This window comes from Zalophus californianus, chromosome 4 (assembly GCF_009762305.2).
Source record: "Zalophus californianus isolate mZalCal1 chromosome 4, mZalCal1.pri.v2, whole genome shotgun sequence".
NCBI lineage: Eukaryota > Metazoa > Chordata > Mammalia > Carnivora > Otariidae > Zalophus > Zalophus californianus.
In genome coordinates this window covers 90,566,192-90,585,209 of record NC_045598.1, presented here as the reverse complement: position 1 = coordinate 90,585,209, position 19,018 = coordinate 90,566,192, and the positions used below count along the sequence as shown (strand labels likewise).

The following is a 19,018-nucleotide window of genomic DNA, read 5'->3' as shown; positions in this document are numbered from 1 at the left end:
AAAGTACAGAGAACATAGGTTTATAAAATTTGAATTCTGCTTTTTTTTAAAAAAATAATTTTTTATTTTTAGGTCATGACTTTAGAGATGTGGAATTTGCTCATAAATGTCACCTTTGTACCATATTGACCTCACCTTTGTTGGATGGTTTTGTTTCATAAGCTGAAGTCTTACTTTAATTATTCAAGGAATGGAAATGTCTTTACTGGAAAGTGTATGATAGGTTATGCTGAAGCTGAGGTTAGGCTTGTACGCAGGAGTGACGGGGACTTGTCTTCTGGGGACCCTTGCTGAGAGTGTTATTGCAGGACTGGCATAGGTAGCCAGAGACACAGAGGAGAAAGGGCATTGCAGCCAGCATAGGGAGCTAGGCTAATTTCAATATAACAGGAACTCCCATTCCTTAAAGAGCTCAGCACCTGCTCTTGCATCCATTGCCTGTTACTCAACAAATCCAGACATCGTCAAATGATGAAGATCTAAATAAAGTTGAAAGTAGCAGCAACACTATTTCAGTGCATAGCAAGTTATATTTGCTAATTTAGTCACTGAAAATATGCTTTATTAAATGTTCTTTATAGCCTTCATGATTATACAGGATAAACTGCTTATTAAAAACTCTTCAAAGTAGAACATCATTAGCTAAAGAAGCTTTAAATAAAAATTAAAAATACATCTGTAAAACATTTCAAACATACCAAAAATGATATGATAGATGCAGATATGCTTGCTATTAAGAGCTGTCAAAGGTGAAAGATTTATGCAGTCTGAAGAAACAAGAGTAAATAGTAACATTTTGCCGTTTGTTAGGTCCTGTTCAAAGAGTTCCTGTTTCCATAAATCTTCAACAATGTTTAGCATTATTGAATTACAATATTTTGCCAATATAGAGAGTATAGATTGCCATTTCATTGTTTTAATTTCTCTCCCCAATATAACTACCTGACAATGAGCATCTTTTTTAATGGGGACAAATTTATTGATCTTTATTTTTATTATGTGCTTTTCGTTTCTTGTGTAAGAAGTCCTTTTCTACCTAATGCCATAAGGATGGTTAAATATATTGTCTTCTAAAAGCTCTATAGTTTTGCTTTTCACATTTCATCTTTATTTCATCTGGATCCATATGTGATTTGTTCTAGGCTCTCTTTCCTGTTCCCTTGGTCTATTTCTCTATCCCTATTGTAATACCACACAATTTTAAATGACTATACTTTTTAGTAATTACATTGAAATTAAAAGTATTTTTTGGAGATTATTTGATATTACTAAATAAAAATATTTTATTTTTTGCAACATTGAGGCATAGGAGGAATACTGGACCTAAGTTTCTTATGCAAACTAGGTGATATAAATAATTTATTGAAGAAAAATTGTTACCCAGACCCTGTTAAGGGCCAACCATCCATTGACCCGTATCATGGGGCAGGCACTGTGCTTCATACATAATTATCTCACAAAAATATATCCATTTTCCAGACATAGTAATGAGGTGTTTATGACACTCAGCCTTAGATCTGTTTGATACAAAGCCTGTCTTCTTGACCGTTATGCGTATTGCCCTCCCATATGGGCTCCTCTCCATAGTTTATCTCCCACACAAAAAGAACATATTGTTTTCAACCTGGGTGACTTCACACTGTAGGTGACTCATTCAAACCTGAGCCTCCTCAATTCATGTGACATTGACTTTTCATCTCCAGTGACCTCTGTTCCTTCTCCATTTCAGCGGTACATCCCCACAGCCACGCCTTGGGCCTTGTCATCACCCAGGATCATTCCATTTCTGAAACATTAAGTTCGAGGATCTCTTTCTCACCCCAATCTTAGAAGCTTCCTGCTCCTTAACCCCTCTGATACCTTTCTTTATTTTTTCTTTTTTATTTTTTTATAAAGATTTTTATTTATTTATTTATTGAGAGCGAGAGAATGGTAGAGAGAAAGCATGAGAGGGAAGAAGGTCAGAGGGAGAAGCAGACTCCCTGCTGAGCAGGGTGCCTGATGCGGGACTCGATCCTGAGACTCCAGGATCATGACCTGAGCCAAAGGCAGTCGCTTAACCAACTGAGCCACCCAGGCACCCCCTCTGATACCTTTCTATTTGTCAGTCCCCTCCTGTGTTTTCTCCCTTGCCTAATCAGCTAAGTTTCCATGGTCCAACATGTGAGACAGTCTTCTATGTTTGAGTCTGTCTCTCTTTACTCACCTAGAGTAAAGCAGAATCCTGCTGAACAAAGTCATTCAAGCACAAAGATTTGTGCCTTTTCAAATGTGGAGAGATTTATATACCCTCCCTATATCTGGCTGATGCCTACTTATACTTTAGTTTCAGCTTAGAGTCTATTTCTCCCTGAAGTCTCCTCTGAGTTCCCTGGTTTAGGTGCTTCTGCTGAGTACTTCCATAGCGACATGTCCAGCATTACCACAGCAGTGTCTGACTGTGCGAGAGTGTATGCATTCCTCTTTGTCCCTACGAGATGCCAAGTGCTTGAAGGGGAGGGACCTTACTTCTTACCCATTATTGCAGCCCTAATACCTCTCATATTTCATGACAATATGAAACAACCCACATTAAGTTAAGGAACCAACCAAACGTATAGATGAACATGTTTTAAATCTCCATAGATTCCAAAGTCACATACTCATAGGAAAGTGTTTGTAACCTTTCAAAACATTTTCAAACTTGTTTTCTCACTGTTATGCGAAACCATGATATTTGGTCTTGGCAAAATTTGACAAAAACAGAGGTATATTCTATAAAGATATTTCTGTTTAGGAGACAGAAAAAGAGAAAGCAATTTGAAAGACAATGGAAAGCTTGATATATCTGTATACTGGAGAAGTAGCTTATGAGTTTATCTGTTTGAGGAAATAGCCCCTACAGAAATCTTAGAATTTTGATATATAATGTACTATTTCTGTTGCTTAGGTGGACACTCTGGATTTTTTTTTTTTTTTTTACCTTTGTGTTTACTATGCCCTCTTGGATGTTTAATTAACCTTGATAACTAAAAAGCAGAAGTTCCTGCCATAACATATTTCTCAGTGGTTAAAGTGCTTGTAACTACAAAGATCATAAATTGTTAAATTTTTGAAGATAATAAGAAAGAAATATTTGTTTTTCATCACATATTTATTTTTATTTAAATTTTCTTAGCACACAGTGCAAAATTGGTTTTAGGAGTAGAGTTCAGTGGTTCATCACTTACATATAGTACCCAGTGCTCATCATCACAAGTGCCCTCCTGAATCCCCATCACCCATATAGCCCACCCCCCACCCGCCTCCCTCCATCCTGCTTCAGTTTGTTCTCTGTTGTTAAGAGTTTCTTATGGCTGGTTTCCCTCTCTCCTTTTTTTCTTTTTTTTTTTTTTGCCCCTTCCCATATGTTCATCTATCTTCTTTCTTAAATTCCACATGAGTGAGATCATATGGTATTTGTCTTTCTCTGACTGACTTATTTCATTTAGCATGATACCCTCTAGCTCCATCCACGTCGTTGCAAATGGCCAGATTTCATGCTTTTTAATGGCTGAATAATATTCCATTACATATATATATATTTACATATATGTCTCATCTTCTTTATCCATTCACGCACACATTTATTTTAAAATTAACACTCAATTCTCATAAAGTAAAAATTTCTCTTGAAAATTAAATCATTCCTTGTTACCAAGTTTTAACCACATGCCAAGCACTGTGCTTGAGGTTAATAAAACAAAGATGAATGATTTAGACAGTGTCTACTTTAAAGACAAAAATAATTCAGGATTTTGTAATGAATAAAATATATTTTTCTATAAAGAGTTAAAAAATTTTTACAGAAAAAAAACAGGAACTCTGCTGTCATAACTTCTACTTCCTAGCTTCAAAGGGCAAACTAGGATATCCTTACTGTTGGAACTTGAAAAATTCTGTAACTAGGTTTTCAAAAGAGTTATAGGTCCAAGGGAGATGGAAACGGGGGCCTCAACAAATGTTTATTGAATTTATTGAACAGAGTTACTAATTTATGTTGCTCCACAGAGCCAATGCCCATATACGGATTTATGCCTGCTTTTTGCCATACTTGAGCTCAATCAGACCTCTTTGCTCTGACTTCGTTAATACTAGGTACTCAATGCATGTATACTGAAATAATTATTTTGGTACATACTAGGTTCAACCATAGAAAATTGCCCTTTTGCACTTAAAAAACACTCAGCAGCAGTCAGTTCCTATGGTTCAACCCAGGATATATCCCACTTCTATGATATGAACACCGAGATACTGGCAAGGAAAGAGACACTTTGTTCATTGTCTGGAGGAGTTTGTCTTAATTAAGGAGCGAGAAACATCTAAATGAAATGATCAGACTCTGTCCAAGAACTCAGGAGAAGGGCATTTTTAGGGTCAGCCATTTTCCTTGTGTATAAAGTTAGTGAGAAATCAGTGGTTTGGTTTTAGAATTAAGTGTCCTATTGGTACATTATGTGTTATATTCAGGTGTTTTTGTAGACTGTAATTACATGTGAACTTTGTGTTAAGTGTCACTGGTATATTGAGAAGTAAGGCAAAACTAAAAGTTCTATTTTAGTATATTGCATTCTAGATGATTCATAACTTCTTGGCACAATTTCTTAATATTTTAACATTTGTAGTTTTCTTTGTAGTCTACATTCTATGCTTTAATAATTACTACTTTTATATTTTTTATTATATCCTTAGGATGGGGGTTCCATTTCATTTTTATTATTTTTCAGATGATTGGAAGCAACTGTATGTCTAATCATTTAAATAGCTTATTATGCTAAATTTGAACAAGTTGAAACCATAATTCTGATACCTAGGGTTGATGAAAGAAGCTTTTTGTGTAGAAAAAAAAGATAGAAGCTAAAAATTCAAGGAGAGAATAACACCTTAAGGAAAGTAAGAACAGAAAAAAAAAAAAAAAAAGACCAGGCAGAGAATAGTATTGAATTGATAGGAGAAGGAGAAAAAGTCATTATTAAGGACTTTTCAGGAATATGTTCACAATTTTGTACATTAAAAATTTCATTTCCTGCAAAATTTCAGTTACATGTAGCCTATTGATAGTTATAGGTAAAAACACAAATGAATATAGTTAAAAGCAAGTCAAAACTAGTGATGAAGTCATAGTTTGTCCAACAAAAACTGAACATTTTTATTAAAAGTTAAATTTGATTATGAAAATGTTTATCATGCAGATGTAGGCAGTACAAATATATAGAAAAGGAGTGGAGACAAAAGAGGTAAACAAATCACTATATGATTTATAAATTAGGGTTCATAATATAGACTCTCTTGAGGGTGCCCAGTTGCTCAGGGTGTTTAAACAACTACAAAAAAGGTTGGTTATGATGAAAAACAGTGTACAAGTGTGAGATTGGAACAAGATGATTGGAGCATTATCAGGAGCCAGGAAATATATGGTCTGCTAGGTTTGGTCCAGGAGCTCAGATTTAATTCTTAGTGCAGTGGGAAGAGTTTTAAATAGGAGAATGCTATTATAGAATTTGTATTTTTAAAGTTATTCATATGGTTATGTGAAGGACAGTCGAGCATCCTAAGAGATTGGATTAGGAAAGGTCAATTTGAAAGTTAATGCTTGCTTGAGCGGTAGAAATAAAGATGGAAAGAAATGGTTGATGAGAGAGCCATTTTGGAGGTGTGATCCAGTGTGTGCGTGTGCATGTTTGGAAGGGTGGCTCCTAGGGAAGAAGAAGAGCTAACCATTTTTCTTTCTTCCAAAAGAGTGCATTGAGATAAAGAATATAATCTTTGTCACCAAGGTGGTCACAGTCTAGCATACATAAACTGTGCAGAAACCATACATAGATGCTTCTGTCCTAGTATGTATGTTTTGTACTGGCTAAGTAATTTTGATGCAGTAAGTGGTGGTAGAGCAGTGAGCATGAACATCTAAGAGAGCATCTGTTTAAGGCACTTAACCCACACTTAAGAGAATGGTAGTAGTTTTCTCAGCAGGAGTGATATCTGAATCTCAAAGAACAAGAGGTGTAAGTCACATTGTTCCCCTCCTGCGCGTGGCATGAGCTGGGTGTGCAGATAACAGCAAGAAGAGCCAGGAAGAAGATGTAGCATATTAATGAGCACCTTTGACCTATTCAGTAAATTTCAAAAAAAAAAAAAATTCAACAGGATACATGTATGAAAGGAGTGATAAAATGAGGTAGACCATCAAGACTACATATATCAATTTTGAATTTCACCAATTGCTTTCATGCAATGTCACTGACCATATTTCTGTCCCTCAGGTACTTCAAGCTCATTCCAACCTCAGTCTTCATGTTTATTGTTCAGATTGCCTGTTAAATCCCCCCCCACACCCCCTCCCAAATGATTACTGCTTTCTCCTCAGGTCTTAGGATTTCTTCTCCTAAAGAAACCTCCCACCTTCAGCCATACACACAACCTGGTCACTCTCTAATCCAGTACCTGTTTCTAAATGATTCCTTATAATACATCTTTATAGTATTATCATATCCATTTGTTTTTATTTGTTGTCTCTGCTAAAATACGAACTTTTGAGGGAGGAACGTGTTGGTCTTATTTACAGCTGCATTCCCAATACCTAGGCCAGTACCTGCACATGCAAGATCTGTAAATGTTTGTTGAATAAATGAATGAATTCATTGAATGAAGAATGAAAACTAGGTTATCGCAAAGTGCCTTTAATCATTTTTGCTTATACTTCATCTTATCCCTTAGATATCCTTTAGGACTGGACTGTTAAAGTTTTAGTGTGGTTGCAAGAAAGAAACATGCTCTGTTGCTTTGGGGACAGGGGTTTCTGCTAGAAGGGTAAGAAAATGGCCCAGGACATCTTACCAATAGTCACTCCAGTCACTCCTTTCCATGAAGGGGAGGAGTACAGCAGGCTTTATGGGACTTTTTCAGGATCAACAGTTCTGGAAACTAGTGATCCCAGTCACCTCTTCTCAGGAGTCAGAAACCGTGGTTCCTTGCTGACTTAATATATCTGCGTCCTGCTTTCATGTTTTGTAGGAGCAAATATGATTGGCTTGTTTCTCACCTTCCATTGAGGACTACCCCTTCGGACTGTCTCCTTTCAAGCTTCCTCACATGTTCAGCAGCTTTATTGCAACCTTTGGCTTAATCACTAACCTCCCTGATGGACTCAGGTGTTGTCGTAATAGCAGAATGATGTGGTTTACATGATTAAAACTTTCTGTAGAAAGAACCGCATGTGGCTACTTGCCCACACATCCACAGAACTGCGTGTGGACGTGTCAGGCACTGAGAGTGCCATCCATTGTCAAGTCCAGTGCATTTTGTTCTGGTCATTGAGGAGATTTGAAGCCCTGTCTTTAGAATATACCAGCAGGACTCTTTACTTCCTCCTAGAATTCACCTAATCTTGGGGAGCACACAATCTTTCACCACTTGAAGGGGGAGTTCTACCTCCTCTTCTCCTGCTCCCCAAGATAATGCTGGACACCCAGCCGGGACTCATAACCCCCAAACATGTATCAGTGCCTATAGGAGATGTCTTCTCTGCCACAGTCCTGGTCCCTGCAGGTTCCAGATGACTGATGAGCCTTCAGCCAGGAGGACTGAACTAGCAGTTGGTGTATAGGGGTCTAGTTACAGTTCTGCTTCTCGCTAGCTGTTTGACTTCAGACATTGTTATTTACCACTTTGAATCTTAGTTTTATAAGGTAGAAGATGAGCTGGTTGGAGTAGGTTATGTTCTTACTTTGAAATTGTGTGATTGTGTTCTTTTTCCTATCTTCAAAGATGTTGAGATAGCTCAGGCTGTGTTTTTCAACTGGCCTCCCCACACCCCTAGGCTGTGGTCATTTTGAAGGAGTCTGACAAATACAAGGTACATTCTTGTAGCGCTTTAATCTTAAGGATTTTAGGGAAACATTTCTTTTCACTAAAGCGCACATATTTGCTGGAACAGAATATTAAATTTGTGTGGATTTTAAAATAACACATGAAATTTTGTATTGATTTTATATTTGGTAGCCTATAAAATCTTTTTAGTGAATGAAGAAAAAAAAAAACTTTCAAAAGGTGTTATATGTTTCACCCCTGATTTACTAATACTCCTGTAAGTAGTGCCAAAGGGTGAGTAGTCAGTGTTTATAAAGTCGGAGGAACGTATCTGTCTGATCCTTGTTTTTATATGAGGAGTGACAGTGCTCTTTCCCTCATCTGATTCATCATTGTTTATAAAAGGAAAGAGTAGCCTTCTCCAGGTGAAAATGTTTGAAATCATTGATGGGGAGTGTTCCCTTTGTGAACAATTACTTCTTTAGACCAGTTTGTTTTCCACCAAATTGTTTCTGTTGTAACAGATGGTTTCCATTATGAGGCTCCTTTTGCTTCTCTATGAAGACCAACAAGTGAATGAAAGTGCACTGCTTAGTTGGAAAGAGCCCTAGGAGATGTGGTGGGCAGGGGAAGCCCAGCATCCTAGCTACCTAAATCGCGAGCTGCTCGTTCTGCTCAGCCTGGTCATCAGACACGATTGTTCAGTTGTGAACTGCTATCAGGAAGAGCCTAGACATTAAAGAGGATTTAGCTGGCAACGTGTTATTTCGCTGTAGCTTTCTCAAAAGCAGGTTTGGAACCAGTGGTTGTTGGTCATGATGAATGGCTCATGTAGCCACAAAGTGTGATTCCCAAACCTGGCTAGGATTTGGAAACCACACCTAGGACACTTATAGAAACATGTGATATATATTTCAGGGTTCTGAAAATATACAAAAAACATTCCCTGAAATGTTTATAGATAGATGTATTTTGAAAAATTTCCCACTGGACAAGAGCCCATGCCCAGTTGTACTGTATTTGAGTTCACCTGCCTCGTCAGTAGATTGTAGGCTCTTTGAGGGCAGGAAGCATGTCCTTGCTCTGTTGTCAATCCACCATGCCCAGAACTCATGGAATGCTCAGGACATTGAAGGAATGAATGAATATGTGATGCTTGTAATCAGCTTCCCAGGATAAACCAACTACATTCTCTGGCATCTTGTAGAATTAATTATTTTTTGATGTGGCTGTGTTTAGATTTTAAATTACGCCTCAGCGGTGAAAGGCCAGCACATTACTGACAGCCCATTTATCTAGTACATAGCACTCTTCTCTAAGTTATCGCCCAGGGAAGCCCGTTGCATTAGGACAGTGATATCAGCATCGTGTATAAACGCTAATCTATATTGTGGCCATCACTCTTTTTTAAAAGCCAAGTGGTTAATAGTGGTACAGTAGGCTGTTCATTGAAGCTTGAGGGTTTATGGGAAAATTGTCAGTGAAATAGTTGATATCTGGCAAACTTTCAAACAGGGTTCTACCTAGAAATAACTTTAAAAAAATTATTTTTAAAAAATTTCTTGGCGTGTGTCATTCTTAGTGGCACTGGATTCAAATTTGGAAGGAAATCTTGCTTCAGATCCCCTTTCACTTATATATTGTTCTGGAAAACTCTAGCATGCCTTGTAATTACACTGGCTTCAGTTTTATTTAACTGGAACCTGATAACTATTGCTGGAATATAGCCATAATTTTAATGTTGCCGATTGTTCAGTTTGTTAGTTCTTCATGACTTGGGGACCTTGTCTGATTTAAGACTAAGTATAATAACTAGTGTGAACAAAAGTTAAAGGGCAAAACTGTCCAGAAGTTATATATCAAGGATGTGTAGTTAGCTATACAGCAAAGCATTTATTGTAGGGAATGAAACGAGCTAAAATAACATTTGGCAGAAGTGCTAGTCTTAGCCATTTTAATTATATTCCTTTAGATAAAGATAAGTAATTAAAGTTTTGGGAACTTCCTACATTGCTTAACTGTGCATGTTGAAATTATGTATGATTATTTTGCATTTAATATCTGAAGGTTGTTGCACGATAAATTTTCAGATTTTGATGGGCAGCCCTCTTAACTGTACCAACCTATCCATTATAAATGCTGTTCTGGAGCAGGAAGTAACTACACAATGCTTGGGTCTGTGTTTACCCAAGAGGAAAGAAGCAGCTTTCTAGGATGAGTTGTGATTTTATAATATAATGGAATTTATATTTTTAAAATCAATTTTTAGAATAACTTCTGGTTATTTCTGATTGGTCATAGTTAATGAGGGAAACTGTCATCTACTTTTGTAGATTTATAACATTTTGCATCTCAGAATTCCTTGAAGTATGGATAGCTAAAGGAAAATGTGAATAACCAGGGATTTTAAGCCTGAACAAATTTTGAAAGGCTAATCTATAAAAAGGAGATTTGCCACCTTCAGCATAACTCCAGATGGAAGGAGGCAGGTCAATGGAGAGAAGTTACACAGGGATTTTGGAGTAAATTTTAGATAGAGCTTGTTAATAAACTATACCCAACAATGAGTTATCATAAGGACATGTAGTGAATGTTCTGTGCCGGACATTTTTAAAGAGAGGATAGAACCTGTCAGGAATATTTTATAAGGAGAGAAGAAAACCTGCAGTAAATCAACACTAAATGGCTATTTGAAATATGAGTATGTGTAAATCTAATTTCTTCTCCATTCTTGATCTCATTTATGAGGTGTGATGCCTGCTGTGGCATCAGATTGTGTTAACAATTATATTGATGGTTGAGTGCTGACATGAAGTTTAACCCACTCTCTCTTCTTATTTTAATTTCATTTTTATCCATTAATGGGATTATGTTCACCTTCTTAGCAATGTTACTGTGTCTTTCTTTTCTTTTTTTTTTAAATAAAAGGAAGGAATATAAACCATTCGTAACACCAGTATCATAGAACTCCTATTATATGCAAGCACCAGAGGCAAGGTCAAGGTGTCAGAATTCATCATGTCACAGTGGCCTTACTCGATCCCTTTTATTCTTTGATCTCTGGAGCCCTGTTGTCCTGATGACAGATCATCCTGAAATGGGAAGTGCTGACCTATCAGAAATAAATAGCCAGAGATTATTCTAACAAATGACTAAAAAATATGAATTCCATTATAAACTCCTAGCTCATTCCACAAAAAAACATATGAATCAAGTAAACGCTGTATTTTGAAAGTCACTTATGGTTGAATTCAGGTTAGTAGCAATGTCTTTTTGGCAATTACCCAGGCTCAGCCATCATTCTTGGCAAAGGTCACACAATTCTGTTTTAGGAATGAGGTCAGCAACATACCTTATGCTAGTGTGCTACTGGATCAACTTCCCAAATGAAGTTCATAACCAAGAAGAAAGTCATAGCAGAAGAGATACAGTAAATGAAAAAATTAGCAATAAGTAAGACTGTAAAAATCAAGTCCATCATTTCAAAGACGACTTAGTTCTAAGTAAGTTTTAAGACTACTGAGGTCTCGTTTCCTGACCAGAGTATATTAATACATGTAAGATTTAAATTTTAAATAGGATTTTAGTAGGCCATGTGTAATGGGGGCATTGCAGTCCATCAAAAAAGATAAATAAGGCAGCATTGTTCCATGCCTTACATTTCACAGCCTTCTTTGTCACCTGGGTATGCCATATATTAATCCCTAATTTATATTTGGTTGGTCAAATGTCATTAATTTTTTTTCCCTAGATACTTGACGTGTTTTCAGGCATTTTCTTGAGAATGGCCTAACTTGGGCATGTTGGCAATCATAGAACTGTTGTTTCCATCACTCACTGCTTGATTTTGTCTTGGTGGGTCTTGGCCACAGAGACAACTGCAGGGAAGGCCAGAGCCCTTCCAAGCACTTTACTGGTCCCAGTCTCCGAGGCCACATCAGTTATTTCAGGTTTAAAAACTCTTGTTTCTTGCCTTCAGCCTTTATTTTAAAACTGACAAAAGCAAAATTATCAAGGGCGCCTACTGAATGAAATGCTTTCCTTGACTTAAAAATGCTCCATAAAACTGGGGCTAACCACAACTCTGGCCCCCCAACATGGAACAACTATCGTTCAGACCAATCTCTGTTTAAAAAACTTCTACTTTAGACTGCATCCTCTTCCGTCTCTCGAACTTCTAAGTCAGTTGTGCGCGGGAAATATTTAGGTTTCATATAAAATAAACAACAGCAACTTGATAGAAAGCATAAAATAAGCTCTTTCTCTACTCCTGGCATATACAGTGTGTTGAGATCAAGTCTGATAAACACTTGACTGAGAAGAGTTCTGTTGAGTGAGTGTTGTTTTGGGGAAAGACAGTAAAGTCTGCTGTTTGCGTAAGGGCGCCACCTTACCACATCTGGTCAGGAAACACTCCATGAGAGATGTGGGATGAAAGTCATCCCCCCAGGGGTTCTGGGGCACAAAGGGGAACCGTAGCAACTCGTAACATGCCTTAGCAGCTACAGCAGCTAAATTGGGGTGAAGGGCCCAACGTTTTTCTGTCTTCCTGCCTTCTGATGGATGGGTGGATAAGAAAGTGTTAACTAAGTTCTGCCTAATTTACAGCCGCACTTGTTTTCTCCCATCTGGGATGGTTGTTGAACAAAGGATCGTGAGGACTCTATTAAATTGTTTGCAGGAGCATTCCATGTAGATATTGAGGTCTGTGTAACCTGGACAACGTTTCCTAGGTAACTTGGACATCTAGAACTGAACGACCATCACACATGCTCCTCCTCTATCAGACGCAGCATTTCCAGCCAGTTACAGCTTTACTGTGGTCAATCATTAGAATAAAGAGTCTTGACGTGTAATAAGCAATGGCTTGAGTTCCTGATTGTGCACCAAATATCATGTTTGAGTGCTCTCACTCACAGGAGGGAGCATCTTACCTCTAAATGAAAAGGTGACTGTGAAGTTGTCCATTTGTGACCAATATTGGTGTAGTTAGGCCTGGGTGCAATTGAAGCTGCTCTCAAAAATGAAATATTGAACTGAGGCCTTCATTGCATGTTCTTCGAAATAAAAAGAAAAAGGATGGACCTGTATTCCAAGTGTTGTTGATGCTATTGGCTTAGACATGTTCCTTTTATTGGGTCTGTTTTGCAAGCCTAAATTTGAGCCTGAAGAATTTCTCCATATAAATGTCTTAAGTATTGCAGTGGCACATCCATCACCTTTTTGCTTTTGAATTACAAAGATAACCTTAAGATATGAGCCTTCTACTGGGCACTGTGATACATACACAGAAAGGGTGAGCCTCCTTAGTGATGAAATCAGCCAATGCCCAAGAGGAAAGTAATAGGCAGAAAGGATAGGGTTGATGAAAAAATTGATTCTTTTCTGTTAAACTGTACGTGATGTGTTTTTTATGAAGCAGGCATCAGCTGAAAGAAATATTTTTTCAACGAAAAAGAGATTGATGGTGAGGCAGAGGAAAAGTATATAAGGGATTAGGGGATAAATATGTGTCTTATTCCATTACCTTCTCAAATAATAAGGGTGAAAAGCATTCCATTGTAGTTACTTCAAATGTTTACTTGGCCTTGGTGCTATTAAACCTTTTTAATGTTAATGGCCTTGTTTTTGTTTAAAGTACTTTCAGGATTCACATGTCATTATTTTCTCAATTCTAAAAGTTGTGTTGCTTATTTTCAGGTTTACCAAAGATGCAGGTCATTAAGAACTATACTGGAGCACCGCCCCCAGCTCTTCATGAAGGACCCCCACTGCATATCCAGGCAGGGGATACAGTTGAACTTTTGAGAGGAGATGCACACAGTCTGTTTTGGCAGGTATGATCCAAATGACAGCGGTTTGGTTTGGTTTTTGTTCTTAATGGATGATTTATTGCTGCTTGAAGAATAAAGCTCTTTCTTTAGAAAGTGCACGCTTTCAGTTTTAGAAATTTTACATGAGATGGGGAAAAATATTTTTTATTAGCCTTCCCATGTTTACCAAAGCCAAAGTGGCGGTGAACATTAGAACACTAAAGAAAAATGGGATCAGTGCTGGGAATCATGATTACCATTTTTATTAAAAATTCATACTTTGCCAGAGCATTTTTTCCAAACCTAGGACCTGTGGGGGTATGATCTAATTTGCATTGCTTTAACATATTAACGGTTCATTTCAGGGAACCACCTAATTAACTTGCCAGTGGCCATTTCTGGCCATATTTGATTTGTGCCTACCCACAGAAATACTGAAGTTCTCAGAGGTGCTCTGGGCATTATTCATGAAATGTATGAAATGTGAAAAGTAAGTGAGCATGCTGATGTTTGCTGGTGATGAAATCTCTCTTGTCCAGGAAGCCTATATTTGGTCAAAGGATTGTGTTAGGTGAGGGCAATATGGATAGTGTTAAGATTTGATAAAGCTGGATGGTAGAACATTGCTGTTCACGAAAGTATTCTCAATTTACATGTGTATGTTAGAAATATATCCCAATAAAATTAAAGAGTTCGTTAAAAATCTATTGTGTGTTGAGGGAAAAGGGTGTGGGCTTAAGAGAAAGATTAGCACATAAGTAAAATTTGGTTAGGGGTGGAGAGAGCAGGGAAGAACTAGTGGATAATAATCCATTGTGTACATGTATAAATGATAGTTATTTTGTTGGCTTAAAACTATTTATGGTCTGCCATTTTGTTACAGATGAATGCTCCTAGATTGAACATTTATCTCCAAGCACTGTAGCCAATGCTGTGGCCAATGAGTTTTCCAAAACTCCATTATTCTTCTTTAGTAGGCTACCCTTCTCATACCTTGTTCTTTCCAAAAGTGGAAGAGATAGAATGGCAGACTGAAATTCTACCCACTCTTCAGTCCAGTCCCGTACATTGCACCCCAAAACAAAACATATAAGTGCATGTGTACCTGTAAGATTACTCTTACTCAAGACTTCTTTTTCTTCATGGTTTTTTAATCCCACATTTCATCAGCTGGCTCTTGACTCCTACATTTTCAACTCCATTCTCTCCGCTAGCTTCTTTTCTGTGGCAAATAAATATACTTAAGCTCCTCCCATCTTAAAACACATTAACTCAACCTACGGTCTTGTTATGTTAGTGTGGAAACTCCCTCTTCCAGTCTCAAAACTAAACTTCTTGAGAGAGTAATCTGTACTTGGTCTCTCTCTCCTTATGCACTATTTATAACGTAGTCTCCTGCAGAAACTACTCCTACTTGGATCACTAATGCCACTTTAAAAAAAAAGTGTTGCAATACATAATACACTGCACATATTTGAGTGTATAATTTGGTAAGTATTGACAAATGAATATACAAGTGAAATCATCACTAATCAAGATGATAAAAACCAGCCCCCAAAGTTTTTGTGTGTGCCTCTTTGTAATTTTTCCCTCCTGCTTCTACGTTGCCCTTCCTCAATCCCCAGGCAAGCACTGTTCTGCTTTCAGACTATGAGTTTGCGTTTTATAGAGTACGTAAAAAAGAATTTTATATAGTGCATCATATAGTATATATTAGTTTTTGTATGGCTTCTTTCACTCATCATAATTTTTTTGAGATTAAACCATGTCTCTTTGTGTAACAATAGTTCTTACTTTTTTTAAAAACCACTTTATTGATTGTATAATTGGAATACAAAAAACTGTATACATTTAACGTATGCAACTTGACAGACTTGGAGATAAGTATAAATCCTTGAAGCCATCACCACAGTTTATGCCGTAAACCTATCCTTTACCTCCAAAAGTTTCCCCCTGCCCTCTTCATTTATTTTTTTATGTAATAGTGTTTAAGATCTAGCCACTTAGCAGATTTTTAAGTACATAACATGGTATTATTAAATACAGACTATACTGTACAGTAGATCACTAGGACTTATTCATCATTTTTTTTTTTTTTAAGATTTTATTTATTTAGGGCGCCTGGGTGGCTCAGTTGGTTAAGCGACTGCCTTCGGCTCAGGTCGTGATCCTGGAGTCCCGGGATCGAGTCCCACATCGGGGTCCCTGCTCGGCGGGGAGTCTGCTTCTCCCTCTGACCCTCTTCTCTCTCGTGCTCTCTATCTCTCATTCTCTCTCTCTCAAATAAATAAAATCTAAAAAAAAAAGATTTTATTTATTTATTTGACAGAGAGAGACACAGCGAGAGAGGGAACACAAGCAGGGGGAGGGTCAGAGGGAGAAGCAGGCTTCCCGCGGAGCAGGGAGCCCGATGCGGGGCTCGATCCCAGGACCCTGGGATCACGACCTGAGCCGAAGGCAGACGCTTAACGACTGAGCCACCCAGGCGCCCCTAGGACTTATTCATCTTGCACAATTTGAACTTTGTGCCCTTGGACTAATACTGCCCCATTTCCCCTTTACACCGGCCTCTGGCAACCACCATTCTGTTCTCTATTTCTATGTGTTTTGACTATTTTAGATTCTTGACATAAGTAAGTATAGGCAAGGCACAGAAGTAACCCAGTGTCCCTCAGTGATGTGTGTGTGTGTGTGTGTGTGTGTGTGTGTGTGTGTGTTTACTCAAACTTCCAGAAGAAGGAAATCCTGCCATTTGCAAAAGTGTGGAAGAACTTGGAGGATGTTACTCTAAATGAAACAAGTTCTTTCTTCATATTGCTTATTATTATTCTATGTATGGGTAAAGCACAATTTATCCTTTAGCCTATTATGACCAGTTTGGGGCTATTACAAATAAAGCTGCTATGAACTTTCAAGTATAAGTCTTTATATGGACATATGCTTCATTTTTAGGTAAATACTGAAAGGTGAATGGGTGGATCACATGTAGATATATGTTTAACTTTTTGAGAGATTACCAAACTATTTTTCTAAGAGATTTGACTATTAACAGTCCAATAAGGGAGAAGGAGAGAGAAAGAATCTCAAGCAGACTCTCCACTGAGTGCGGAGCCTGATGCAGGCTTGATCTCATAACCCTGAGATCTTGACCTGAGCTGAAATCAAGAATCAGATGCTTAACCAGCTGAGCCACCCAGCTGCCCCCTAGTTCTTAATAAAATACATTATTTCCACCTATTTTCTCCTAGCTTGTTGCCTGACTTTTTATTATCTTAATAATGTTGTATATATAACAGAAGTTTTTACTTTGCTGTAGTCGAGTTTAATTTGTTACTTTAAGGATCATGCATATGGGCATTGTATTTAAGAAATATTTGCCTACCCCAAGGATACAGAGATATTCTCCTGCATTCTCTTCTAGAAGTTTTATAGTTTTAGGCTTTATATTTAGGTTTATAGTCCATTTTGAGTTATTTTTGAGTATGTGTTCATTTTTTTCAAGAATGGTATTCATTTTTTCGCATATGGATATCCTTGTGTTCCAGCACCATTTGTTGAAAAGACAGTATTTCTCCGCTGGATTGCCTCTGCACTTTTGTAGAAAATCAGTTGTCTGTATGTGTTGGTATGTTTCTGGATTCTATATTCAGTGCCACTGATCTCTCTCCATCTTTAATACAATGTTATTTTGATTATTGCAACAAATAATGTCTTAAAATCAGACAGTGTTGGTCCTCCAGATTTTTTCTTTCCAAAGGTATTTTGGCTCTTCTAGGTGCTTTGAATTTCATATGAATTTTGGAGACATCTTATCTCACCAATAGCAGGTTGCTGCAATTTTTATTGGGATTGTATTGAATTATAGATCAGTATGAGAAAACTGACATCTTACAATATTGAGTCTTCTGACCAATGAACATGATATATCTCTCCATTTATTTAGGTCTTTAATTTCTCAGCAATGTCTTATAGTTGTCAGAGTGAAGGACATGCATATCTCTTGTCATATATCCTTAATTATTTCATATTTCATTTGATACTATTGTAAATGATGGCTTTAAAATTTAATTTTCTATTTATTGCTAGTGTATAGAAATATAATTGATTGTTGGAAATTGATCTTTTAACCTACAACCTTGTTAAACTCACTTATAGTAATTCTAATTAAATTAGAATTATTCTAGCAGATTTTTAAAAAAGATTTATTTTTGTGAGAGAGAGCAAGTGAGTGATGAGTCGGGGGAGGGACAGAGGGAGAGGGTGAGAGAGAATCTCAAGCAGACTCCCTGCTGAGCATGGAGCATGACACGGGGCTCGATCTCACGACCCTGAGATCATGACCTGAGCCGAAATCAAGAGTTGGACACTTAACCAACTGAGCCACCCAGGCACCCCAATTCTAGCAGATTTTTAAAATATAGACCATCAGGGGCGCCTGGGTGGCTCAGTCGTTGGGCATCTGCCTTCAGCTCAGGTGATGATCCTAGGGTCCTAGTTTCGAGCCCAACATTGGGCTCCCTGCTCAGTGGGAAGCCTGCTTCTCCCTCTCCCACTCCCCCTGCTTGTATTCCCTCTCTTGCTGTGTCTCTCTCTGTCGAATAAATAAATAAAATCTTTAAAAAAATAAAAAAATAAAATATAGACAATCATGTTGTCAGTGAATAAACATGGTTTTATTTCTTCCTTTGCAATCTGAATGCTTTCTATTTCTTTCTTGCCTTATAACAATGGCTAGAACATCCAGGAAAATGTTTACCAGAATTTGGGAAAAGGTACATACTTGCTTTATTTCTGATCTTAGGAGGGGAAAGCATTAAGTCCTTTACCATTAGTTATGAGGTTATCTGTAGTTTTTTATAAATACCTGTTATCAAGTTGAGGATGTTCCATGCTAGGCCTAGTTTGCTGAATGTTTTTATCAGTAATGCATGTTGGATTTTACCAAATGCTCTTTCTGCATCAATGGAAATGATTTTATCATTTTTTAAATTTATTAATTTGGTGTATTACATTAATTTTCCGATGTCTAACCAATCTTGCTTTCCTGAAATAAACCCCAACTTGTTATGATATATTGTCCTTTTTATTTATTGTTTTCTTGTAATGTCTTTGTTCAGGTTCGGTAATAGTTTAACACTCAAAGAATGAATGGGAAACTATTCCTTTCTCTTAAATTTTCTGAAAGAGTTTTTTTAGAATCAGCATTAATTATTCCTAAAGTGTTTCATAGAATTTATCAGGAATGCCCTTTAGACCTGGAGTATTCTTTGCAGGAATTTTTTTTTTTTTAATTACAGTTCAGTTTCCTTCATAAATATATGGCTATTCGGGTTATCAATTTCTTTTTGAGTGAACTTTAGTAGTTTTTGTGTAGACTC

At 37.3% G+C, this 19,018-nt stretch overlaps 1 protein-coding gene across 2 annotated transcripts in view; it reads left to right on the top strand.

Annotated features, from left to right (window-relative positions):
• Positions 1-19,018, top strand: part of VAV3 (vav guanine nucleotide exchange factor 3) — a 356,625-nt gene that overhangs the window by 278,858 nt on the left and 58,749 nt on the right. For both annotated transcript variants that reach the window (XM_027620157.2, XM_027620165.2), the window contains exon 20: positions 13,528-13,664. In XM_027620157.2, the coding sequence (XP_027475958.1) occupies positions 13,528-13,664 (137 nt within the window). The remainder of the gene's footprint in view (positions 1-13,527; positions 13,665-19,018) is intronic.